The following is a 27,329-nucleotide window of genomic DNA, read 5'->3' as shown; positions in this document are numbered from 1 at the left end:
GTCCTTTACGCGCCTTTCGGCAAACTCCAAGCGGGCTGTCATGTGCCTTTTACTGAGGAGTGGCTTCTGTCTGGTCACTCTACCATAAAGGCTTGATTGGTGGAGTGCTGCAGAGATGGTTATCATTCTGGAAGATTCTCCCATCTCCACATAGGAAGTCTGGGGCTCTGTTAAAGTGACCATCGGGCTCTTGGTTCCCTCCCCTGACCAAGGCCCTTCTCCCCCGAGTGCTCAGTTTGGCCAGGTGGCCAGCTCTAGGAACAGTCTTGGTAGTTCTAACTTTCTTCCATTTAAGAATGATGGAGGCCACTGTGCCCTTGGGGACCTTCAATGCTTCATAAATGTTTTGGTACCCTTCCCCAGATCTGTGCCTCGACACAATCCTATCTCGGATCTCTATGGACAATTCCTTCCACCTCATGGCTTGGTTTTTGCTCTGACATGCACTGTCAACTGTGTACCTTATATAGACAGGTGTGTGACTTTCCAAATCATGTCCAATCAATTGAATTTACCACAGGTGGACTCCAATCAAGTTGTAGAAACATCAAGAATGATCAATGGAAACAGGATGCCCCGGAGCTAAATTTCAAGTCTCATAGCAACGGGTCTGAAATCTTAAATAATTTAGGTATTTCAGCTTTTTATTTTTAATACATTCAAATTACTATCCTTTTTTCCCCTTCTTTTCCCCCCCGCTTTGTCATTATGGGTTATTGTGTGTCGATTGAGGGAAAAATAATTTAATCAATTTAAAATAAGGCTGTAACGTAACAAAATGTGGGAAAAAAAATCAAGGTTCCTGAATACTTTCTGAATGCACTGCAAATTTAGAGGGGGGCTGTGGGTATGAGAGTAGAGGGAAGAGGTGTGCGTTTACAAGGGACGGTTTTTATATAGCTGAGGGGGAAGCGATGGGTGGCAGTAACCTCCATACTACAATAACAAACAAAATACAACAAAGGGTAAGAGAGGGAAAGGTGGAAAAAACGAGAGACAGAGGGAGGCGAGCAGAAGGAAGGAACAGAGACCAAGAGGGCTGATAGAGAGGAAAAGAGAGGAAGATATAAGAAGAGGGGGATACCAGTGCATCTGAAGAAAGAAAAAGAGAGACGATGGAAAGGAACGCATAAAGAAACCAAAAGAAAGAGGGAGAGGGTCCACCATTGTTTTCAAAAACATGTCTACATTGGTCTTTTGGTAACAGCCCACAAGAACCTCTCATCATGGTGTTTCCATCTATGATCAGTTGAGGAACAGCAGTGGTGTGCTGTGATGGAGATGTGTACCTGTTGTGGAGCCCCAGGGACAACAGTGGCAGTCTGGGCAGCAGGAACCACCTGACAAACAGGACAGAGGGAGGAGGAGAGAGGATAGAAGGAGGGAGAGAGAAAGTCAGATGTAGTTTCTATTATACTGTACATACAGAGACAAGAGTTGGGTACTGTTACTGTAAGAATATATTAAATGCATTGCGTGCCACGATAATGACACTCACCATGGTCTGCTGCGTCTGCTGCTGCGATTGGTCGGTTTGGACAGGGGGTGTGGCCTGTGGGTATGGGGCCTCTGGCTGAGGCTGCTGACAGGGCAGAGAGCTGTATGACACCACCGGCTGAACCAGGTGCATCTCGGGAAGGATGGAGGAACTATCTGTTATTTGATTGGCTGAAAGAGGGAGGGTTAAAGAATAGGTTTATTAATTGATAGTAAAAACACTAGATTAAGACTAGGTCAATACTACAGAGCACTGAGCGCAACCAAAAAAAATGTGCCAGGCAGAACGTACAGACCTGTCTCAATCTGCTGCGGGTACTGGTCCACCTCTGGCACCTCTGACTCTGGCTGGGCTGGAACTTGGGATGATACTGGGACTGGGAGCTGCCCTGTAGACTGGGGTATGTAGGGAACTCCCTGGGGCCCCAGCTGTGCCGTCTGAGGGGGGATGTCGGGTGTCGTCTGCAGGTTGGGCTGTGGTGGCTGCTGGGTGGGCTGTGGCTGGGGGTAGGGGGCAGCCTGTTGGCCTGGCTGGGAGGCCTCTGTGCCGGGCTGCTGCTGTAGTATTAGTTGTTCTTGTTGTCGTTGACCCTGCTCCTCCTCCAGCCTCCTCTTCTCCTGCTCCTCTCTCACCTTCAATATCATAACATCAAGATCACCTCAGTTTAATTAATTTGATTGCAATATTATAAAATTTTACATTCAGAACTAAGATTCCATTGAGCTGGTACAGACCTGCTGCCTCTGCTCCCTCTTCCTGCTGATGAGGGAAACCCTGTCCTTTATGGCCTTAGCCATGGTCTTATGGTCCCCTTCACACACGTAGCCAGACTCCACCTGAGACAGAGACACACACACACACACACACACACACACAGAGAGAACAGAACAGGGGACCAGGGAAGTGTTAGGACTTGAAAGATTCCTAAATAATCAGTAAGAATAGACTCCCAAATGGCACCCTATTCGCTATTGGCCCTGGTCAAAAGTAATGCACTATATAGATAATATGGTGCCGTTAGGGGTGCAGTCAATATCTCTCTGAAGTGGACATTGTGTCGTCACCCACCATCTCCTGGGCCACGTCCTCGGGGACGTCCTTGCTGAGGTCGAAGGAGAACTCGATGGCCTCGTTTTCCTTGTACTTCCCCTTCAGTTTCTTGACGTCCTCTATCCTCAGCCACAGCTTGATGGCCTCCATCTCCCCATCATCTTCCTCAGCCAGCTCCACACGCACCCCGGTCTCCTCCTGGAAGAAGGCATGGTTCAGCAGGTCCTTTATCGAGTACCTAGGAGAGACGGGAAGAGTAAAATCGACAGAGATATTTTTGACACAACAAAACCCCTTTAAAGTCGTCTCATTTTGAGAAGGTCCTGAGTGCATGAGTAGGAATACTCTCCCTGCATCCGTGACTCTATAGCTGGACTTCGCAGAAATCACACTGGGTAAGAGTGTCTGCTAAATGAACAGAATGTGAGCTGACCTCTCGTCCTTGTTCTGTCTGATGCATCCCTCGATGATCTCCTTCACCTCAGGGATGGCCACCTTGTCGAAGCTGGCCGGCTTCACCCCCTATAGGACACACACACACACAACTCCCAGTCAACAACCCACACATTGTCAACATAGAAAGATTATTTTTCCGTGATTCTAACTTCCTGGTTTCCCAATAGCGATGGAACTTACGCTTACAAGTGTTTTATGGTGCATCTTTCCATCAGAAGATGTAACATGGTTTTCCAAAACACCACACAGAGAAAAGTGCGTCGTTGAGGCCTGTGTTGATATGGATTGGATCGAAAGAAAGGCAGCACTGCTCTCGGATCAGCGTTCTCCCTTTCCAATCTAATCTTAACATTACAATTATTCCACAATACTGATGATGGATCAGCTCCTAGGGCGATATTATTATCCAAGGCTACAAATATTGATGCGCCTTATTCTAACGCTTAACTATAATAATGCGCTAAAATCAAGATTTAGTACATCATTGCGCACATGTTACACAAAAATAGCTAAAAAGCACACAAATATCTAAATATAACTTAATTGAATTAACATGAAATTCTAATACCATTCAGATATATATAAGTCTATGTAGCCTATACTGTATTTATCTTTTGATACAGTTCTCGGTTTTCATTTGAAGTTTCTTTATATCATTCACTTGTTATGCAAAGAAAATCAGCAACTTTGTATTTGTAGTCACTGTCACACTTGTTCTGAAGCTATTGGCGGTCACAGAAAGACAGATAAACATAGATTTGGTGTTTAGCGAAGATCTTCTGTGTATAAAATGACGCGAAAGTGCAAAACTGCATCTACTTAGCTGCTCTGAGGCAGTTGTTAAATAACAAACATTTTCAAGAGCAACTTTAGTAACAATGGTTTTGGGAAACCGTTTGGAGATTTAGTGATGCACCTACAAAAGGTTCTAACGATGAAAGCAGCCTTAAGATGCTTTTGAGGAACCGGGCCCTGGTCTACTCAGGGTTGTGTTCTGGAGGGCACAATGTTGCAGATCTAAATTATGTGTACAAAGCTGAAATTATTCCATATTATACATGCCAGAAGTATGTCTGTCTACATAATATATTTATATCTGAACGTTCTGTGGCGTTGCCCTGTCACCTCCTAGCAGCACTGTATTAGAACAGAGTATAACCCTTTACTGGGCAGCAGTGCATGCTTTGTGCTAAAACCCATGTAATTGAATGTGATGTACTTGAATGTCCCAAATGTTTTTGTGGGAAAACAACGTTGTTGAGGGGGAATAGAGTCACCGGTTACAGTGCTCTCATCTCAGAGCAAGGTTCAGTAGCTACAGTATCCACTGAACCCTGGGCCTGTTTTGAGGGGCACTGATCTAAATTCTACATGTGCATTTAGGAGTTATGGTGACACTCCCACCCTTTGAAGATTAGTGGCTAGGGCTGTTACTGGGAGGGAGGGAGAGGAATGTAAATAAGGAAACTGACCATATTTCAAGAGGATTTACTTCTGGGTAACAGAGATTAGCTCTATAGAGACAGCAGGAGACTGCCTGGCTCTACAGAGGTATGGAGGGCTGGATAAGTGCTGTAATCACAGTCACATTAAGACAGCTCTGATAGACAGTCATAAGTTTGCACAATTCTGTGATAAGTATGTTGTGTATACTGATTCCTGGAATGCAAGTAACTTAAAGGGAGTTTAACAATGTTTAACCAAGGTAAAAAGGTAACCTGTGTCATAAACAGGGTTGGGAAATTAACACCAACCCTGCCAAATGCAGGTAGATTTTGTAATTGGTGGCTAAGAATGTCTATTTCACCAGCCACGTTGGCAGGTGATCACACATATATTTGGAATATATACATTTTTTTATCCATATGTTGAAGTTGGTCGAATTGACTAGAAAAGGCTACTAAGTTTGACTTTTTCCTCGAGTTTCTTGGCCAGTTATATAATTTTGTTCACATGCTAGGTAGATTTTTTATGTTAGTTACAGCGAACTCAAATTATCTGATGAAATGTATTTTTTTCCCATTAGAGACAAGTGCATATCCAAGTTACCACGGTAACAGCCAGTCCCTTAAAGGGGCAGCTGAGCGTTTGTCTCACCTATTGATTGTGCTTGATTCAGTAGGGATCTCTCTCCTAAAAGCTTTTATTAATCAACTTTTAGTCATTTCTTATCATTAAAAACTCTAAAATAGTTTAATTGTTCTCCTAGATTTATTTGTGAGATTCTACATTTCTACTTAAGCCATATCACTCAGCCTTTTGTAGCAGGTAAGCACTTTGTTGATTTGTGATGTTCAGCTGTAGAACTGTTTACTATCTAAACTTCATCTTTGAACCAATGTATATTAAAAAACACATGTCACAAACATTATGAAATTAAGCAATATACCCCATTAGTTCTTACTATACTGAACAAAAATAAACTCAGTGTTGATCCCATGTTTCATGAGCTGAAATAATATTTCACAGAAGTTATCCGTTTGCACAAAAACCTTATTTCTCTCAAATGTGCACAAATCTGTTAACATCCCTGTCAGTTAGCATTTTATCCTTGGTCAAGATAATACAGCCAACTGACAGGTGTGGCATATCAAGAAGCTGATTAATGGAATCCTGACCTGTTCACCGGATGTGCTACCTGTCCCAGACCTGCTGTTTTCAACTCTCTAGAGACAGCAGGAGTGGTAGAGATACTCTTAATGATCGGCTATGAAAAGCCAACTGACATTTACTCCTGAGGTGCTGACTTGCTGCACCCTCGACAACTACTGTGATTATTATTATTATTACCATGCTGGTCATTTATGAACATTAAAACATCTTGGCCATGTTCTGTTATAATCTCCACCCGGCACAGCCAGAAGAGGACTGGCTACCCCACATAGCCTGGTTCCTCTCTAGGTTTCGGCCTTTCTAGGGAGTTTTTCCTAGCTACCGTGCTTCTACACCTGCATTGCTTGCTGTTTGTGGTTTTAGGCTGGGTTTCTGTACAGCACTTTGAGATATCAGCTGATGTACGAAGGGCTATATAAATAAATTTGATTAAAACTCCATGATCATTACATAAATTAACCTTGTGCTGGGGACAATAAAAGGACCCTTTAAAATGTGCAGTTTTGTCACATCACAATGCCACAGATGTCTCAAGTTGAGAAAGCGTGAAATTGGCGTGCTGACTGCAGGAATGTCCACCAGAGCTGTTGCCAGAGAATTTAATGTTCATTTCTCCACCATATGCTGCCTCCAACATCGTTTTAGAGAATTTGGCAGTACGTCCAACCGATCTCACAAATCGCAGACCACATGTAACCATGCCAGCCCAGGAGCTCCACATCTGGCTTCTTCAGCTGCGGGATCATCTGGGGTTGAGAAGTATTTCTGTCTGCATTAAAGCCCTTTTGTGGGGGAGAAATTCCTTCTGATTTGCTGGGCTTGGCTCCCAAGTGGGTGGACCTGTGCCCTCCCAGGACCACCCATGGCTGCACCCCTGCCCAGTCATGTAAAATCCATAGATTAGGGCCTAATGCATTTATTTCAATTGACTGATTTCTTTATATGAACTGTAAATCAGTAAAATCTTTGAAATTGTTGCATTTATATTTTTGTTTAGTATAGTAATACATTTCTTGTTTTAGAAAAACAGAAAGCATGCTCATCCGTTTATATTTTTGTTGTAATTATGGCAAAAATAATATTGTCTGGTAAAATAAAATCTGAGTGTCTGGTAGATTTTTTAAAAATCTACCTGCGACAGTGGCTGGTGGACCAAAAAGTGAATTTCCCACCGTGGTCGTGCAGCGCTCACGGAAGTGAGAGGTGTACCTACTACCTCTCAGTGTAGTTGATGAACAACTGTGATCATTGAGCGTGGCAACAGAGATTACATTACTAGAATGGCAATGCTGATTGGTGACAAAATAGGCTAACCTTCCATATCCATTTCTAACCATAAATCATGGAGTATCTATGTCGAGGTGTGTTTGTTATTGCTCCTCCTTTGGATCCAAGCCAAAGACCATTTCCAGTATCAGCCAGAAGGAAATAACAGGACAGTGCAGGACAATAGGGAGAGGGGGGTGGCAGAGCGGGAGGACAACAGAGAGAGGGGGGTGGCAGAGTGGGAGGACAACAGAGAGAGGGGGGTGGCAGAGTGGGAGGACAACAGGGAGAGGGGGGTGGCAGAGCGGGAGGACAACAGAGAGAGGGGGTGGCAGAGTGGGAGGACAACAGAGAAAGGGGGGTGGCAGAGTGGGAGGACAACAGAGAGAGGGGGGTGGCAGAGTGGGAGGACAACAGAGAGAGGGGGGTGGCAGAGAGGGAGGACAACAGGGAGAGGGGGGTGGCAGAGAGGGAGGACAACAGAGAGAGGGGGTGGCAGAGAGGGAGGACAACAGAGAGAGGGGGGTGGCAGAGCGGGAGGACAACAGAGAGAGGGGGGTGGCAGAGCGGGAGGACAACAGAGAGAGGGGGGTGGCAGAGCGGGAGGACAACAGAGAGAGGGGGTGGCAGAGCGGGAGGACAACAGGGAGAGGGGGGTGGCAGAGCGGGAGGACAACAGAGAGAGGGGGTGGCAGAGCGGGAGGACAACAGAGAGAGGGGGTGGCAGAGCGGGAGGACAACAGGGAGAGGGGGGTGGCAGAGCGGGAGGACAACAGAGAGAGGGGGGTGGCAGAGCGGGAGGACAACAGAGAGAGGGGGTGGCAGAGAGGGAGGACAACAGGGAGAGGGGGGTGGCAGAGCGGGAGGACAACAGAGAGAGGGGGTGGCAGAGCGGGAGGACAACAGAGAGAGGGGGGTGGCAGAGCGGGAGGACAACAGGGAGAGGGGGGTGGCAGAGCGGGAGGACAACAGGGAGAGGGGGGTGGCAGAGCGGGAGGACAACAGAGAGAGGGGGTGGCAGAGCGGGAGGACAACAGGGAGAGGGGGGTGGCAGAGTGGGAGGACAACAGGGAGAGGGGGTGGCAGAGTGGGAGGACAACAGAGAGAGGGGGGTGGCAGAGCGGGAGGACAACAGAGAGAGGGGGGTGGCAGAGTGGGAGGACAACAGGGAGAGGGGGGTGGCAGAGTGGGAGGACAACAGAGAGAGGGGGGTGGCAGAGTGGGAGGACAACAGGGAGGGGGGGGTTGGCAGAGTGGGAGAACAACAGGGTTCATGGAATGAGGGTTGAGGCGGGGGAGACTTACGCTGGTGACTCTGCGGTAGATCTGTGCAGCGTTCTGGCACTCGGAGTATGGGTACTCTGAGGTGGCCATCTCCAGCATGCACATCCCAAAGGCATACACATCCACTGACTCGTCGTACTTCTCCTCATACATCTCAGGCGCCATGAACTCAGGGGTACCTTAAATCAAATACAACCATTCAGAACTCTGTGTCTCTCTCCCTCTCGGAGTGTCACACCCAAAACGCCCCACTTCTTCTCTAACCGAAGAGGAGGAAGAAGAAGAGTGACCCGTCGCCGCTGCCTCCGGGTGAGCAGAGCCTGCGAGAGGAGAGAAAGAGAGAGAGAGAGAGAGAGGGGGGAGGAGGAGAGCAACAAAAAAAAGGGGGGGAGCTGGGCTCAGTTAGACTGTAGTGAAAGAGGCACACGTCTCTCAGTGTAAGACCTTGTTATCTGGGGGGGTATACACCTAGTATAGGGGTCTAAAGAAGATGGCTGGTGTACAGAACACACTGTGGGAAAATTGGTGTTAGACACATGTCAGTTCAACTACTGACAGACTGTAGAATTACCCGGTTTACCAGTCAGAACCCAGTTAGTGAGTTGAGTGATCAGGGGCTTCAATATGGCAGAGAAGGGGCATGAATTGTAAGACTAGCTATGGAAATAACTTGTGTCAAGACCTTACCTTTCACAAACAAACACTCAAACATAACCCATTTCATACAAACTTACCTTTAAGTAGGCTGACTTACCTGTCCTCATTGACCTGGGGAGTAAGGTGTTACGGTGAGGGCCGAGAGAAGCAGATCCCATAGCTAGTTAATGAAACAGTGTGTGTCTGGACACCAGCCGTATTCAAATAGCAGATACTCTGCTTTCAATCTTCTGAGGGTCTTACACAGAAAAACTCAAGATGGATATTTGAAATGAATAGGTTTTTGTAAGATGTGTGTCACAGTGCATTCGCACACTTACCAGGCCCATAACAATAGTCACTTACCAGCAGTACCCTACTTATTCCTTTACTGCAGCATGGAGCACATCTGAGGCTACAGCCTACAGTACAAAACATACCCGAGAATGAAAAAATAAAAATAGGTCTGATAAAGGAGAAGTGGGGGGGGCTTTCAGACCGAAAAAGAAGCATCTCTCTGCTCCTAAAATGGTTTAAAAGACAGAGAAACACTGACAGAAACCTGTGGGAGCAAACCCTTAAAAAAAAGAGAGACAAACGGGAAATGTTATTGGCATCATTGGCAAACAGACCACATATTTCCAAACCACAGAGCAAAGACCGGTCTGAGACAGAACATAGAACCAGTGGCCATACCCGTTGCCCTGGTCTGGCTCGCCTGACGGTTAAGGCACGACAGGTGGATTGAGATTCATATTTCACCGAGAGATTGGAGGCGCTACTTTTTCTTAGTAGGAATCTGACACAGCAAACTTTCACTTTATGGAGGAAAAAGACTATCTAATCGATTCTGTCACTGAGTAACCAGCCCTGGCGGACTCACTGACATGACAGTGTGTGTAAAGAAAGGGTTTGTGGGTCTCCCCATGACCTGGCCTCCGCTTGTGCTGTGGTTTGATTAGAGAGCTGAAACATTGTGGTCTGTTTTCCAACCACATTGTCATAAAAAAAAAGATGATCAGAAACAGAAACCTAACCCCCCCCAATCAAACCCTTCATAACCTCAAGGTCAACCACAGTATAAGAACCTTACACAAGACATCCCTTTGGAGTGTAGCGAGGAGGAAAGCAGGGCACAGTAAAAGGAAGTGGGTGATATTGGGGTCTTACCTATGACACTCTTGGCGAAAGATGACCTCTTGAGTGTGGCCAATCCCAGGTCTCCTATCTTGACGGAGCCTGTGGGGCCGGTGATGAAGATGTTGTCACACTTCAGGTCCCTGTGAATGATGGGAGGGGCTCGGGTGTGGAGAAAGTGAAGGCCCTTCAGGATCTGCCTACACCAGCTCCTCAGAACCTTAATCTTCATCACCTTGAAACGCTTCAGATACCTACAGAACAGGACAGATATAGGGTTAAAGATGGACGTCACACATCCATCCTCATTACAATTCACTGACTCAGGAACCTTGTGCAGACAGTTTCATTATGACCATCGTTAAAAAAGAACACACAGAAGAGAGCAACACCATTTGCATGACGTCCAGCACTGGACTAGTGTTGACGCCTGTGTGTAAGAATGATACTCACGTTTTCAGTGTTCCGGAGGTCATGAGTTCTGTAACCAGCACAATGCACTTCCTGCCTTTAACGGGGGCCTCCCAGGATTCATAGAAGCGGACAATGTTGGGGTGCTGCAGCCCCTTCAGCATGCCAGCCTCCTCCTTGAACCGCTGCCGTTCCGACTTGGACAGCTTGCGGTCCTATGTGGGGGGGTCATAGGAACATCAGTGTTAGACAGTCAGGAGAGAATAAACACAGGTCTATGAGAGTAGATTTAGCTTACAGACAATATGGCATATACTCTTTTCATTCAGCAAAGGTCAAACAACAATGCGAACAGTAGCCTTTTACTAGTATGATGTCAAAGTGAAAGTGGCTCTACGTCGTGGCACAAACATTCATGTTGATGCTTTTTTAAGTGTGGGGATTTGCAATATGAGTGTTTGGCTCACTAAACTTTTGGAAAGAGGGCAAATCCTCAAACATTTCTGTGAGCTTTGCTTTCAGTTAGCGAATGCTTGGGACAAATACATCATCACTTGTTTATTTCAAAGCAGTATAGTGACTGAGTTGGACAAAAGTGCTTGACAGTTCATAAAAAACAAGTACGAATAGACCGACGTATATTCATCAAATTACAGTACCGGTCAAAAGTTTGGACACACCTTGTCCTTCAAGGGTTTTTATTTATTTTTACTACTTTGTAGAATAACAGTGAAGACAAAAACTATTAAATAACATATGGAATAATGTAGTAATCAAAGAAGTGTTAAACAAATAAAAACATTTGAGATTTTTCAAAGTAGCCACCCTTTGACTTGATGACAGCTTTGCACACGCTTGGCATTCTCTCAACTAGCTTCATGAGGTAGTCACCTGGAATACATTTCAATGCTCCCGAGTGCACAGCGGTCTAAGGCACTGCATCTCAGGGCTTGAGGCGTCACTACAGACAACCTGGTTTGATTCCAGGCTGTATAACAACCGGCCATGATTGGGTGGCGCACAATTGAACCAGCGTCGTCCAGGTTTAGCCGGTGTAGGCTGTCATTGTAAATAAGAATTTGTTCTTAACTGACTTGCCTAGTTAAATGTTGAATAAAAAAAACAAATTAATTAACAGGCGTGCCTTGTTAAAAAGTCCATTTGTGGAATTTATTTCCTTCTTAATGCGCTACAGTCAATCAGTTGTGTTGTGATACGGTAGGGCTGGTATACAGAAGATGGTCTTTTACCAAATAAGGCTAAGTCTATATTACGGCAAGAACAGCTGAAATAAGCAAAAAACGACAGTCCATCATTACTTTAAGACATGAAGGTCCGTCATTCCGTAAAATTGAAACAACTTTGAAAGTTTCTTCAAGTGCAGTCGCAAAAACCATCAAGCGCTATGATGAGACTGGCTCTCATGAGGACCGCCACAGGAAAGGAAGACCCAGAGTTACCTCTGCAGCAGAGGATAAGTTCATTAGAGTTACCAACCTCAGAAATTGCAGTCCAATTAAATGGTCAGAGTTCAAGTAACAGACACATCTCAACATCAACTGTTGAGGAGACTGCGTGAATCATGGTCAAATTGCTGCAAAGAAACCACTACTGAAGGACACCAATAAGAAGAGAGTTAATAAGAAGAGAAGAAAGACAAGCAATGGACATTAGACCAGTGGAAATCTATCCTTTGGTCTGATGAGTCCAATTTTGAGATTTGTTGTTCCAACCGCTGTGTCTTTGTGAGACGCAGAGTAGGTGAACTGATCTCCACATGTGTGGATCCCCACCGTGAAGCATGGAGGAGGAGGGGTTATGGTGCTTTGCTGGTGACACTGTCTGTGATTTATTTAGCATTGAAGGCACACTTAACCAGCATGGCTACCACAGCATTCTGCAGCGATACGCCATTCCATCTGGTTTGCGCTTAGTGGGACTATATCATTTATTTTTCAACAGAACAATGATCCAACACACCTCCAGGCTGTGTAAGGGCTATTTGACCAAGAATGAGAGTGGTGGAGTGATACATCAGATGACCTGACATTCACAATCACCCAACCTCAACCCAATTGAGATGGTTTGGGATGAGTTGGACCGCAGAGTGAAGGAAAATCAGCTAACAAGTGCTCAGCATATGTGGGATGGTTGAAAAATAATTTCAGGTGAAGGTGGTTGAGATAATGACAAAAGTGTGCAACGCTGTCATTAAGGCAAAAGGTGGCTACTTGAAGAATCTAAAATATATTTGGATTTGTTTAACTTCTCTAGGGTAGGGGGCAGCATTTGAAATTTTGGATGAAAAGCGTACCCATATTAAACTGCCTTCTACTTAGGCCCAGAAGTTAGGATATGCATATAAATTGGTAGATTTAGATAGAGAAAACACACCAAAACTGTTAAAATAGTTTGTGAGTATAACAGAACTGATTTGGCAGATGAAAACCTGAGAAGAATCCATTCAGGAAGTTGATTGTTTTTGTTTGTTTGTAGTTTAGGACTCAAATTGCAGTTCCTTTGCCTTCCACTCAATGTCAACAGCCTTTAGAAATTGTTTCAGGCTTGCATTCTGAATGAGTGGACCCTGCTGTGGCACAGAGCTTTTTCATGTGCGAGACCAAGAGAGTGCCTTTGTTTACCTTTTATATTGACGACGTTATTGTCCGGTTGAAATATTATCGATTATTTAGGCTAGAAACAACCTGAGGATTGAATAGAAACATGTCAAACGATGTTTATATGAACTTTACGGATACAATTTGGATTTTTGGATATAAAGAGACTTTATCGAATAAAAGGAACATTTACTGAATAAAGTAATGTCTTCTGAGTGCAACCATATGAAGATCATCAAAGGTAGGTGATTAATTTTCTCTCTTTTTCTGACTTGTGCAACTCTTCTACTTGGCTGGTTACGGTTTGTAATGATTTGTCTAATGGGCGATGTTCTCAAATAATCGTACGGTATGCTTTCGCCGTAAAGCATTTTTGAAATCTAACACTGTGGTTGGATTCACAAGAAGTTAATCTTTAAACCTATGGAAAATAGTTGTATCTTTTCTTAATTTTTATAATGAGTATTTCTGTATTTGAATTTGGCACTCTGCAATCTCGCTGGATGTTGGCCAGGTGGGACGCTAGCGTCCCACATACCCTAGAGAAGTTAACACTTTTTCAGTTACTACATGATTCCATGTGTTATTTCTTAGTTTTTTTCTTAGTTCACTATTATTCTACAATGTAGAAAATAGTAAAAATAAAGAATAACCCTTGAATGAGTAGGTGTGTCCAAACTTTTGACTGGTACTGTACATTAACTTCTTTGGGATGTCAGACGCTAGCGCCCCACCTCACCAACAGCCAGTGAAATTGCAGGAGCGCCAAATTCAAAACAACAGAAATCACACAATTCAAATTCCTCAAACATACCAGTATTTCACACCATTTTAAAAAGGAAACTTCTTGTAAATCCAGCAACAGTGTCCGATTTCAAATTGGTGTGCTTTCGCCGTAAAGCCTACCAAACGATTATGTTAGGTCAGCACCTAGTCACAGAAAACCATACAGCCATTTTCCAGCCAATGAGGGCTCACAAAAGTCAGAAATAGCGATTAAATTAATCACTAACCTTTGATAATCTTCATCAGATGGCACTCACAGGACTTCATGTTACACAATAAATGTGTGTTTTGTTTGATAAAGTTCATCTTTATGTCCAAAAACCTAATTTGAAATTTGTGTGTTATGTTCAGAAATGCATCGTCTCAAACAAACATCCGGTGAAAGTGCAGAGAGCCACATCAAATAACAGAAATACTCATTGATAAAAGACAAGTGTTATGCATGGAATTATAGATAAACTTCTCCTTAATGCAACCGCTGTGTCAGATTTCAAAAAGGCTTGACGTCGAAAGCACACCTTGCAATTATGTTAGGAAATCTTAACGCTACAGCATACAATGACATTCTAGACAATTCTCTGCTTCCAACTTTGTGGCAACAGTTTGGGGAAGGCCCTTTCCTGTTTCAGCATCACAATGCCCCCGTGCACAAAGCAAGGTCCATACAGAAATGGTTTGTCAAGATCGATGTGGAAGAACTTGACTGGCCTGCACAGAGCCCTGTCCTCAACCCATCGAACACGTTTGGGATGATATGAAATGCCGACTGTGAAACAGGCCTAATCGCCCAACATCAGTGCCCGACCTCACAAATGCTCATGGCTGATTGGAAGCATGTTCCAACATCTAGTGGAAAGCCTTCCCAGAAGAGTGGATGCTGTTATAGCAGCAAAGTGGGGCCCAACTCCATATTAATGTCCATGATTTTGGAGATGTTCAACGAGCAGGTGTCCACATACTTTCGGTCATTTAGAGTAGCTGCACATATGGAATGTAGCATGCGATTTTCTGAGATCACTTGGCTGGTGAGTGCTACTTTAAGAACTACTGGCTAAAAAGTATACAAAAGTACTGGGAGAGTCACTTTAAACTTTAATATAATTTGATGTAAATATATAGGCAGAGGTAAAACTGAAATAATGTACGCGCACACACACCCACGGACGTAGGACCTTGCGCCTGTTCTCTCTGGCATGGGGCAGTGACATGAGGAATGTGTGCAGCTTTGGCATACTTTCCCACCAAACTGAAAACAAAAAGGGCCAAAGCGTGACTGAGCGAGTGACGAAAGTGGAAACGTGAAAAACCTCATTCTTCCTGTCTACTAACCAAATCCCCTCAGTCTACCATCGCAAATCATACATAACATATATAAAACATTTCTCATCGGTAGGGACGGGAGTTTTTCTTGGTCAGGTCACGTGTTTAAAAAAAATAACTGCTGGCTCTACTCAGACAACAGCCAAAGCTAGCCTACCACAAAAAAAACAATACAGCTTCATACATCTATCTGAAACAATAGATTGCTGATAAAGAGTTCAAGACAGATTAAGTAGGCCACACTCACTACTACTATCCCTAGGCTTCTCATAGTGCACTCTTATCCAAACACACAGAGCTCTGTCCGGTAACATTCAACAGGTGGCCAGCATAAAGCCCTGACAGAATATCAAGTACAAGTCAAATCAGATACCTTCATGAATTTGTAGACTATAACTCTTTGGAACACTTTATGATCGCCAACGCTTTCATTCTTGGACCAGTAAAAGTCAACAATAATCAAAACCTTTTCTTAAGAGGGCCAGCAAATACATTTTAACTAAAAGGTCTCATTTCACTTCGACAATAGGCCTATTTAAATACTAAAACGGGGGTAAAAGGCAACAGAGCGTGTGCACAGGCCTGAGGCCTTTATGCCTCAGTCTCAGTGTTGCCAGATACACTGCTAGGCCTAGATCTGCTCTCTGATCTGCTAAAAGTGCCAACCCAGACCACAATATGAAACAACATCAGTGCAAGATCTGGCAAGTGGCCAGGTTGTCCAGGAAACGCTCCCTATTGTGAGTGTGAGTGTGTGAGAGAGAGAGAGAGACAGGGAGCTTTCCACTGTCAGACTGACATCTGACTGCATTTAGAAAGGAACTGAGCTGTTCTGGCTCTGGGGCTTTGGTCTGACTGTTACGTGTTGGGTGTCTTTGGGGGTGTGGTTACTAGGGAGGGGGGTTTGGAGGACAGGGAGGTGGAAGGATGAGGATTCTTTGAACAAAGGCAGGTTTTTTGGGGGGTACACAGGGATGAGGTTGAGTCAGGGGCGAGGGGGTGCTTGCTTTGCTCTCTAACTAACTGACCTAGTTTCAGTTCATCTGTTGTGCCCATGGCATGGGCCAGCAGTTCCCCTTCCCTTTTCTCTTCCCATTCTGTAGTGCACGTGGAAACATTTGGGGTTCGATACCATGGTTGTGCGCAACTCTGAATTTTGGAATCAACTCATGAGTTGAAATTCGAATTGAATTGGCCAGGATGTAAACGTTCACAGGAGAAAGACCCTAAGCACACAGCCAAGACAAAGCGGGAGGGGCTTTGGGACAAGTCTGAATGTCCTTGAGTGGTCCAACCAGAGCCTGGACTTGAAACTGATCTCTGGAGAGACCTGATAATAGCTGTGCAGTGACACTCCCCATCCAACCTGAAACGAGCTTGAGAGGATCTGCAGAGAAGAGTGGGAGAAACTCCCCAAATACAGGTGTGTCAAGCTTGTAGTGTCATACCCAAGAAGACAAGGCTGTAATTGCTGCTAAAGGTGCTTCAACAAAGTACTGAGTAAAGGGTCTGAATTCTTTCTGAATGCACTGTATATATCCGTAGATATTGACAGTCTTAAAAATAACAACAATGTTAACGATAACCTTACGTTTTTAAAGAAGCGGTTGATTAAATAAATTAAACCATTCAATTATTTATAACATTACAAGTCTTTTCCTAAATTAAGATGTATACCAATCTTATTTATATAAATAGCCTTTGTTCTCTTATTCCATAATTTTTGCCTGGTGTGAACATTTTAACAGCAGCTGTAAAAATCTGTTGTTCTGCCCCCGAGCAAGGCAGTTAACCCACTGTTCCCCAGGCGCCGAAGACGTGGATGTCGATTAAGGCAGCCCCCTCACATGTCTCTGATTCAGAGGGGTTGGGTTAAATGCGGAAGACACATTTCAGTTAAATAAATTCACTTGGACAACTGAGCAGCAATTGAAACCCACAGTGTGATAACTGAAATGCTGAGAAAATGTTTGTTTTTTAAAATCCCAAATAAATAGAACATATTGTTGATGTAATAAAACATGACATTAAAATCAGTCACGACAGGGTCAGAAATGTTGTGACAAAAACCATGTGTCTACACTTAATTCAAACCACTCCGCCCCATTCTGTGTTTACATGTGTTCAGCATTCCACAACTGCTTCACTGGCTGACTACAAACACAGTTCACTGCAACGGACTGGTCTAACACACCATTCCCTTACGGTAATTAAAACAGTTCATTACAACAGTTTAACACTAGGAACTCCTCTGACATTGTCATCTCAAAAATAGCATCTATGGAGTATAAAGCAGAACCTTATTAGGCAAGTTATGTAGTTCACACTTACAAAGCAATGTAAACTACTTCCTGCATTAACCTGAGCTTGGACATCTGTTACTGACAAGTCCCCCTTTGCTTGTCACATACAAGCAACAAAAGACACTCCATGTAGTAACAGCCATGTAGTAACACTGCACATTACATGGTCACGAGAGATCACTGGCTACAAAAGATGCTAACAATAATATATACTACATTTCAGTTCAAAACATCTTATGCATGTTTATAATTAGCTTATATCACACATGCTCATAGCTTAAAACTGAGCATTTCCGTTATTTTGTTGTGGTTGAACAACTACAGATGTCTGAGTAAAACAATAACAAAAGAGGAATAACATCCATACCACAATACCGGGCTGTTTGCAAATGCGTCATTGGTTAGACTTATTTACATACCAGTAATGTTACTGCTGATATTTACAAAGAAGTGCCAATACAACTGAGTGATACTAGTGTCCTAATCACAATGTTATACTATTATATCCTCTTAGTATGAATAGATTGTTTTTATACATCCTTAGAAAATAGTGTTAGGTTCAAGTTCTGTGTAGGAGAAATGTAATTACAGTGCACTCGGAAAGTATTCAGACCCCTTCCCTTTATCCAGTTACATTACAGCCTTATTCTAAAATGGTTTAAACATTCTTTCCACCCATCAATCAATCTACACACAATACCAAATAATGACGAAGTGAAAATGCACTGGATGCATCCTGTCAGTAACAGTGGATAGAGCCATAGTTACTAAATCCGAGGGGATACAGTCCCAATTTATGAATATGATGGGAATGAGAGACGTTGTGTAGATCTGGTGAGTTCATTGAACCAATACATTTGTGACGGAGAAGTCCGTCACTGGCCGCAGGCAGAGTTTGGTACACTAACAGGCGGACGACACCGCTCGAGTCGCGTACGATGCAAAATAAATTTAGAAATGTATATTATTCAATAATTGCACCCACACAGCTCGCGAGTGTCTGTGTTGGCAAGGGCTAAAATAGAAGTCAGTTCTATTTGTGATACAGATCACGCTGCAAGTCCTTCCTCTCCCATCTCCTCGTTAGTTTATGGAAGCAGATACCCACGTGCCTTCTCCAAAATACCCACGTGGGTAAATGAAAGACGTGGCGGTCAGTGGCGGTAATGCACCTAATTTATGAAAGTTGCCAATCGCAATATAAAGTCAAGAGAAGGAAAATGCCTAGAAGGAGATGACTAGAAACGATTCGGTTGACCGTTTTATGTGCGGATTAATTGACCGGTGACCAAACAGTGAAGCAATTGTGTGAGAAAGAAGAGGAGTTTAAAAGAGTGTATAAAAGGTTGTTAAAAGAGGTGATCGTGGGATGTTACGCTCCAGAGTCTATAACCCACAGAAAAAGCTGGGCCCCTATGCAACTGTGTAAATGGTTAGATTAGAAACAACATCAGTCAATTCAAAACTATAGACAATAGTTAAGACAAACAAAATTGGAAACGAAGCAGAATGCGATAAGGAGAAGTTCAATAGATACAGTACATTTAAAATTTGGTGAACATTGGTGTGATGACTGATGTATTTTATAATTTGGAAGCATTACATATTAACCTCAAAATAAAAGACATTCATGAATGTGCAGCAAATGAATATACAACGGAGATTGGTAATAAATATGTACAGCAAAAAAAGATAGGGTAGACTAAAATACACAAAGCCTTCCAGGGGGGCAGTGGCTTGCCTGTGAAAATAAGTTTTGTTTTGTCTGTAATTAAAACCTTTTTGTTCACCTGGTAAAATAATGTTAGAGGGAAAGAGAGGGAAAAGCATAGAAGATATGTTAAAGGTAAACTAGTGTTAGAGTGGAAGAGAAATGTACTGGGTGATGATGATTGAGAGGGCTTTCCAGTTGGAAAGGGTGGAAAAGTGAGTTGAAGGAAAACATACAGTTGAAGTCGGAAGTTTACATACACCATAGCCAAATACATTTAAACTCAGTTTTTCACAATTCCTGACATTTAATACTTGTAAAAGTTCCCTGTCTTAGGTCAGTTAGGATCACCACTTATTTTAAGAATGTGAAATGTCAGAATAATAGTAGAGAGAATAATATATTTTCAGCTTTCATCACATTCCCAGTGGGTCAGAAGTTTACATACACTCAATTAGTATTTGGTAGCATTGCCTTTAAATAGTTTAACTTGGGTCAAACGTTTCAGGTAGCCTTCCACAAGTTTCCCACAATAAGTTGGGTGAATTTTGGCCCATTCCCCCTGACAGAGCTGGTGTAACGGAGTCAGGTTTGTAGGCCTCCTTGCTCACAGACATTTTCAGTTTTGCCCACAAATTGTCTATAGGATTGAGGTCATGGCTTTGTGATGGCCACTCCAATAGCATTTTGCCACAACTTTGGAAGTCATTGTCCATTTGGAAGACCCATTTTCAACCAAGCCTTAACTTCCTGAACGATGTCTTGAGATGTTACTTCAATATATCCACATAATTTCCCCTCAACATGATGCACTCTATTTTGTGAAGTGCACCAGTGCTTCACGGTTGGGATGGTGTTCTTGGGCGTGCAAGCCTCCCCTTTTTCCTCCAAACATAACGATGGACATTATGGCCAAACATTCCAACTAGACCAGAGGACATTTCTCCAAAAAGTACAATCTTTGTCCCCATGTGCAGTTGCAAACCGTAGTCTGACTTTTTTATGGCAGTTTTGGAGCAGTGGCTTCTTCCTTGCTAAGCAGCCTTTCAGGTTATGTCGATATAGGACTCGTTTTACTGTGGATATATATACTTTTGTACCGGTTTCCTCCAGCATCTTCACAAGATCCTTTGCTGTTGTTCTGGGATTGACTTGCACTTTTCGCACCAAAGTACGTTCATCTCTAGGAGACAGAACGCGTCTCCTTCCTGAGCGGTAGGATGGCTGCGTGGTCCCATGGTGTTTATACTTGCGTACTATTGTTTGTACAGATGAATGTGGTACCTTCAGCGTTTGGAAATTGCTCCCAAGGATGAACCAGGAGGTCTACAATGTTTTTTCGGAGGTCTTGGCTGATTTCTTTTGATCTTCCCATAATGTCAAGCAAGGAGGCACTGAGTTTGAAGGTAGGCCTTGAAATACATCCACAGGTACACCTCCAATTGACTCAAATGATGTCAATTAGCCTATCAGAAGCTTCTAAAGCCATGACATAATTTTCTGGAATTTTCCAAGCTGTTTAAAGGCACAGTCAACTTAGTGTATGTAAACTTCTGACCCACTGGAATTGTGACAAGAGTGAATTATAAGTGAAATAATCTGTCTGTAAACATTTGTTGGAAAGATTACTTGTGTCGTGCTCAAAGTAAATGTCTTAACTGACTTGCCAAAACTATAGTTTGTTAACAAGAAATTTGTGGAGTGGTTGAAAAACAATTTTAAGTGACTCCAACCTAAGTGTATGTAAACTTCAACTGTATGTATACTACTGAAAGTAGAAGAAAGTGAGTTCGGAGTAGAAAGAAAGGAAATGGAAAGATTCATGTTACTCATGGATTATCAATTGAAGTCAAGTGTAATGAGTATTGACAGTATAGTTCCTAATATGTTATTAGTAGCTTTCAGCAAGCACTCTAATAATGCAATATTTTAGTAATTTGAAGCGAAGGTTCTCATACAAGGTCACATGATGAATACGAGTGTTGACAGCATCTGCAGTCTATTGTTTGATATGCTCCCATTACATGAAATTGTCCCAAATTTAATTAAACCAATCCAAAGAAATGGTCTGTTAAACTAAAAAAAAGCTGATAATCCAGCACAGGTTTCTTATTTGATCTCCCAGGAACAGAAAGTACAGAACTCAAGCCATACTTCAATGCAGACGACAAGATTACCAGTGACAGAAACTTTTGCACATCTTTCCTACATCCATCGTTTTTTGAATTTTCTAATGCTCCATGACTGTCCAGCTTTAATTTTTGCCCGTAAATGATTGGAGATTACCAAACATTTGTTGTTGAGTCTTCACGAAATGTATAGTAATCTAGACTTAAAAAATGCATTGTGGTGGCCTCCCGGGTGGCGCAGTGGTTAAGGGCGCTGTACTGCAGCGCCAGCAGAGTCCCTGGGTTCGTGCCCAGGCTCTGTCAAAACCGGCCGCGACCGGGAGGTCCGTGGGGCGACGCACAATTGGCCTAGCGTCGCCCGGGTTAGGGAGGCCTTGGTCGGTAGGGGTGTCCTTGTCTCATCGCGCACCAGCGACTCCTGTGGCGGGCTGGGCGCAGTGTGCGCTAGCCAAGGTGGCCAGGTGCACGGTGTTTCCTCCGGCGCATTGGTGCGGCTGGCTTCCGGGTTGGATGCGCACTGTGTTAAAGAAGCAGTGCGGCTTGGTTGGGTTGTGTATCGGAGGACGCATGACTTTCAACCTTCATCTCTCCCGAGCCCGTACGGGAGTTGTACTACAACAATTGGATACCACGAAATTGGGGAGAAAAAGGGGTAAAAATTCAAAAATAAAATTTAAATATATATATTTTTTAAATGCATTGAGACAATGATCTGTCATTAACATGCCATTCGCGCCGGTATAATACAAAGACAAACGGGGACCATACTGAGAAAAATGTATGCCTCAAATTTAAGATGAATGAAGTTCATGTTTGCAGGATATCTCCCTTTCTGTAAATGTGTGTCTGTTTGTGCTAAATTGAGGGTCGATTGATAGACTCAACGTGAAGTATCCTTTCATAGGGTTTCGGGCATGTCACAAACTGCACGTGTCACTGTCCCAGTAGCAATCGATTTCGGCTTTGGGGCAGTGACAGTTAAATTAACAACGGGGTCTATTTGACTACATCCATAGTTTTTATTCCATCGTTCTCATCAATGACTATGCCATTGAACGCTTTGGCGGAAGGGGGGGGGGGCAGAGACACGAACCAGTATACTGGACACCAGGGTGTCAAGAAGTGTTTGAGAAGTTTAAACAAACGCTGTGCGAATACCAGATGTAAATAAGGAGTTTGAGATGATTGTACACGAGGATAAGGCACTACCACTCTACATTTGGGTTGGATTTATCAATAGTTCTGATTCGGATGGGAGGGAGAGAGCTGCCCCTGGACTGTGAAGCACAAAGGGAGGGGCGCGTGCGCTACTCAACAGCGATTGAAGGGTGAAAGAGAAACCGTCTAGTCTATTTGACAATTTCTTGAATTACCTTATGGAATTCCCTATACTGTTATTTTAAAAGAACGAGAACCAGTTAATAACGTTATTTTACATTCCGGGCATTTTTTACAGTCCCACAACAATGCAACAAAGCGCCTATGCAAAGCTTTCACTCACGAACGAAAGCAAAACTACTCCTACACATTTCTGTGCAATCATTCATATTTTGTGCAGAGGTGTCATATGATTTCAGACTTGGCGATGTCATCATACAGGTTGTTTCTGAAACTAATAAAATCTTTGTAAGAATTAATAGAGTCTAAATTTGAAGGTTTCCTTCCTGAGAGAGAAGGCCCTGTTGTACACTCAAGCTACTAACAAGCTACTCGGTCAGTGGTTATACCAACAACAATGATGTATGTAATGGTTAAGTTAGACCATATTTAGCTAAGCTTCCAGGTGACTAACGGTTTATTGAAACTAGAGGTCAACCGATGAGTTTTCAACGCCTATACCAATTATTGGAGGACCAAAAAAAAGCAGATACTGATTAAATCGGCTGATTTTTATTTATTTGTAATAATGACAATTACTCACCTGCTAAAATCGGTTTCCTTAATTAACATACTTCTTTCAGAAATAAATAGTATAGTTTGATTACATTTTAGGGTATCTGAGGAGTAAATAGAAACGTATTTTGACTTGTTGAAACAAAGTTTAGGGGTAGATTTTCAGATTCCTTTCTCTGAAAGTTGAACGAGTGGATTATTCATATCGATGTCGCCAACTAAACTGACTTTTTGGGATGTAAAGAAGGATTTGATCTAAAGACACTACATGTTATAGCTGGGACCCTTTGGATGACAAATCAGATGTGGTGTGCAGTCCTCAAACAATCGCATGGTGTGTTTTCGCTGTAATAGCTACTGTAAATAGGGCAGTGCAGTTAGATTAACAAGAATTTAAGCTTTCAGTTGATAGACATTTATAAATGAATAAATGAATATTTATTGAATTACGCGCCCTCCAGTCTCACCGGAAGTTGTCCCGCTAGCGGGACCCCGATCCTTTTATCCGAACAGTGAGTCAAGAAGCAGTGTGGCGGGCCTCCGGGTGGAGCAGTGGTCTAAGGCACTGCATCGCAGTGCTAGCTGTGCCACCAGACTCTGGGTTAGATATACTGGTAAAGTTACCAGATAGATGAAAAAAATCTACCAGCCACTCAGAATACTTACCAGTCATAATAACATCAAAAACCACAACAAAAAACTACTCAGTTTAGTTTTTCCAGGTTCACTCAAAATCTATTCTTTTTTTTATTTAAAAAATATATAATTTGATGTTCCAAGTCCATAACAATGATTAAAACCACATCAGGAGATCACTTTTGAGGCCAGGAGAAGAAAATCAAATATATTTGATGGTACTTGGCATCGCTAACTGGCTACACAAAGTGGTAGACAGGCATTCCCATGCAGTTCTCTTCAGAAAGTTACAAGAAATACAAATCGCTGGTGCATTCTAACGGTTAGCTTGTCTAGCCCGGGCCTACGAACTGTTAGCTTGTTAGCACAGGCCTGCTAACCATCTGGCTCACTGCGTTCTAAACACTCTGAACCCATTTACTTTCTATCTCTCTTTGATTTTTATTTTGTTTATACCTTCCGGAAACCTGCCTCACCCACTGTGATACGGAATCGCTATCACCTTTAATTTTTATTTTATTTTTATGACACACTCAAGAACCTCCAGACGCTAACCAGCTAACTAGCTACAAGCTATTTAGTCATTGTTAGTTTTTTTTTTTTAAAACCTGGATAACACTCGCCAGCCCAGCTTCCCTGCCCATCCACCGCTGCCCCTGGACACTGATCTCTTGGCTACATAGCTGACGCACGCTGGACTGTCCATTAATCACGGTACTCCATTCTGCTTGTTTGTTTTATCTGTCGACCCAGTTGCCTAGTCAACGCCATTTTACCTGCTGTTTGTTGTGCTAGCTGATTAGCCTCGCCTACTGTTTTTAGCTAGCTTTCCCAATTCAACACCTGTGATTACTGTATGCCTCGCTGTATGTCTCTCCCAAATGTCAATATGCCTTGTATACTGTTGTTCAGGTTAGTTATCATTGTTTTAGTTCACAATGGAGCCCCTAGATCCACTCTGCATACCCCTGTTACCTCCTTTGTCCCACCCCCCACACATGCGGTGACCTCACCCATTACAACCAGCATGTCCAGAGATACAACCTCTCTCATCATCACCCAGTGCCTGGGCTTACCTCCGCTGTACCCGCACCCCACCATACCCCTGTCTGCGCATTATGCCCTGAATATATTCTACCATGCCCAGAAACCTGCTCCTCTTATCCTCTGCCCCCAACGCTCTAGGCGACCAGTTTTGATAGCCTTTAGCCGCACCTCATACTACTCCTTCTCTGTTCCGCGGGTGATGTGGAGGTAAACCCAGGCCCTGCATGTCCCCAGGTACCCTCATTTGTTGACTTCTGTGATCGAAAAGTCTTGGTTTTATGCATGTCAACATCAGAAGCCTCCTCCCTAAGTTTGTTTTACTCACTGCTTTAGCACACTCTGCTAACCCTGATGTCCTTGCCGTGTCTGAATCCTGGCTCAGGAAGGCCACCAAAAATTCAGAGATTTCCATACCCAACTATAACATCTTCCGTCAAGATAGAACTGCCAAAGGGGGCGGAGTCGCAGTCTACTGCAGAGATAGCCTGCAAAGTAATGTCATACTTTCCAGGTCCATACCCAAACAGTTTGAACTACTAATTTTGAAAATTACTCTCTCCAGAAACAAGTCTCTCACTGTTGCCGCCTGCTACCGACCCCCGTCAGCTCCCAGCTGTGCCCTGGACACCATTTGTGAATTGATCGCCCCCATCTAGCTTCAGAGTTTGTCCTGTTAGGTGACCTAAACTGGGATATGCTTAACACCCCGGCAGTCCTACAATCTAAGCTAGATGCCCTCAATCTCACGCAAATCATCAAGGAACCCACCAGGTACAACCCTAACTCTGTAAACAAGGGCACCCTCATAGACGTCATCCTGACCAACTGGCCCTCCAAATATACCTCCGCTGTCTTCAACCAGGATCTCAGCGATCACTGCCTCATCGCCTGTATCCGCCACGGAGCCGCAGTCAAACGACCACCCTCATCACTGTCAAACGCTCCCTAAAACACTTCTGTGAGCAGGCCTTTCTAATCGACCTGGCCCGTGTATCCTGGAAGGACATTGACCTCATCCCGTCAGTTGAGGATGCCTGGTCATTCTTTAAAAGTAACTTCCTCACCATTTTGGATAAGCATGCTCCGTTCAAAAATGCAGAACCAAGAACAGATACAGCCCTTGGTTCACTCCAGACCTGACTGCCCTCGACCAGCACAAAAACATCCTGTGGCGGACTGCAATAGCATCGAATAGCCCCGTGATATGCAACTGTTCAGGGAAGTCAGGAACCAATACACGCAGTCAGTCAGGAAAGCTAAGGCCAGCTTCTTCAGGCAAAAGTTTGCATCCTGTAGCTCCAACTCCAAAAAGTTCTGGGACACTGTGAAGTCCATGGAGAACAAGAGCACCTCCTCCCAGCTGCCCACTGCACTGAGGCTAGGAAACACGGTCTCCACCGATAAATCCATGATTATCGAAAACTTCAATAAGCACTTCTCAACGGCTGGCCATGCCTTCCGCCTGGCTACTCCAACCTCGGCCAACAGCTCCGCCCCGTAGTTCCTCACCCAAGCCTCTCCAGGTTCTCCTTTACCCAAATCCAGATAGCAGATGTTCTGAAAGAGCTGCAAAACCTGGACCCGTACAAATCAGCTGGGCTTGACAATCTGGACCCGCTATTTCTGAAACTATCTGCCGCCATTGTCGCAACCCCTATTACCAGCCTGTTCAACCTCTCTTTCATATCGTCTGAGATCCCCAAGGATTGAAAGCTGCCGCAGTCATCCCCTCTTCAAAGGAGGAGACACCCTGGACCCAAACTGCTATAGACCTATATCCATCCTGCCCTGCCTATCTAAGGTCTTCGAAAGCCAAGTCAACAAACAGGTCACTGACCATCTCGAATCCCACCGTACCTTCTCCGCTGTGCAATCTGGTTTCCGAGCCGGTCACGGGTGCACCTCAGCCACACTCAAGGTACTAAATGATATCATAACCGCCATCGATAAAAGACAGTACTGTGCAGCCGTCTTCATCGACCTCGCCAAGGCTTTCGACTCTGTCAATCACCAAATTCTTATCGGCAGACTCAACAGCCTCGGTTTTTCGGATGACTGCCTTGCCTGGTTCACCAATTACTTTGCAGACAGAGTTCAGTGTGTCAAATCAGAGGGCATGCTGTCCGGTCCTCTGGCAGTCTCTATGGGGGTGCCACAGGGTTCAATTCTCGGGCCGACTCTTTTCTCTGTATATATCAATGATGTTGCTCTTGCTGCGGGCGATTCCCTGATCCACCTCTACGCAGACGACACCATTCTATATACTTTCGGCCCGTCATTGGACACTGTGCTATCAAACCTCCAAACGAGCTTCAATGCCATACAGCACTCCTTCCGTGGCCTCCAACTGCTCTTAAACGCGAGTAAAACCAAATGCATGCTTTTCAACCGATCGCTGCCTGCACCCGCATGCCCGACTAGCATCACCACCCTGGATGGTTCCAACCTTGAATATGTGGACATCTATAAGTACCTAGGTGTCTGGCTAGACTGCAAACTCTCCTTCCAGACTCACATCAAACATCTCCAATCAAA

The 27,329-nt window shown here is 43.9% G+C and overlaps 1 protein-coding gene across 1 annotated transcript in view; it reads right to left on the bottom strand.

Moving 5' to 3' along the window:
* LOC118370939 (serine/threonine-protein kinase WNK1-like) overlaps positions 1-27,329 on the bottom strand; it is a 51,707-nt gene that overhangs the window by 12,708 nt on the left and 11,670 nt on the right. The window contains 9 exon segments of the mRNA XM_035756178.2: positions 1,290-1,340; positions 1,499-1,668; positions 1,794-2,130; positions 2,233-2,334; positions 2,567-2,786; positions 2,982-3,070; positions 8,189-8,346; positions 9,974-10,194; positions 10,394-10,566. Of these exon segments, the coding sequence (XP_035612071.2) occupies positions 1,290-1,340; positions 1,499-1,668; positions 1,794-2,130; positions 2,233-2,334; positions 2,567-2,786; positions 2,982-3,070; positions 8,189-8,346; positions 9,974-10,194; positions 10,394-10,566 (1,521 nt within the window).

The sequence above is a fragment of the Oncorhynchus keta genome, chromosome 22, assembly GCF_023373465.1.
Source record: "Oncorhynchus keta strain PuntledgeMale-10-30-2019 chromosome 22, Oket_V2, whole genome shotgun sequence".
In the NCBI taxonomy this organism is placed as follows: domain Eukaryota; kingdom Metazoa; phylum Chordata; class Actinopteri; order Salmoniformes; family Salmonidae; genus Oncorhynchus; species Oncorhynchus keta.
The sequence above is the reverse complement of the archived record's forward strand: the minus strand, read 5'-3'. Positions and strand labels throughout refer to the sequence as shown.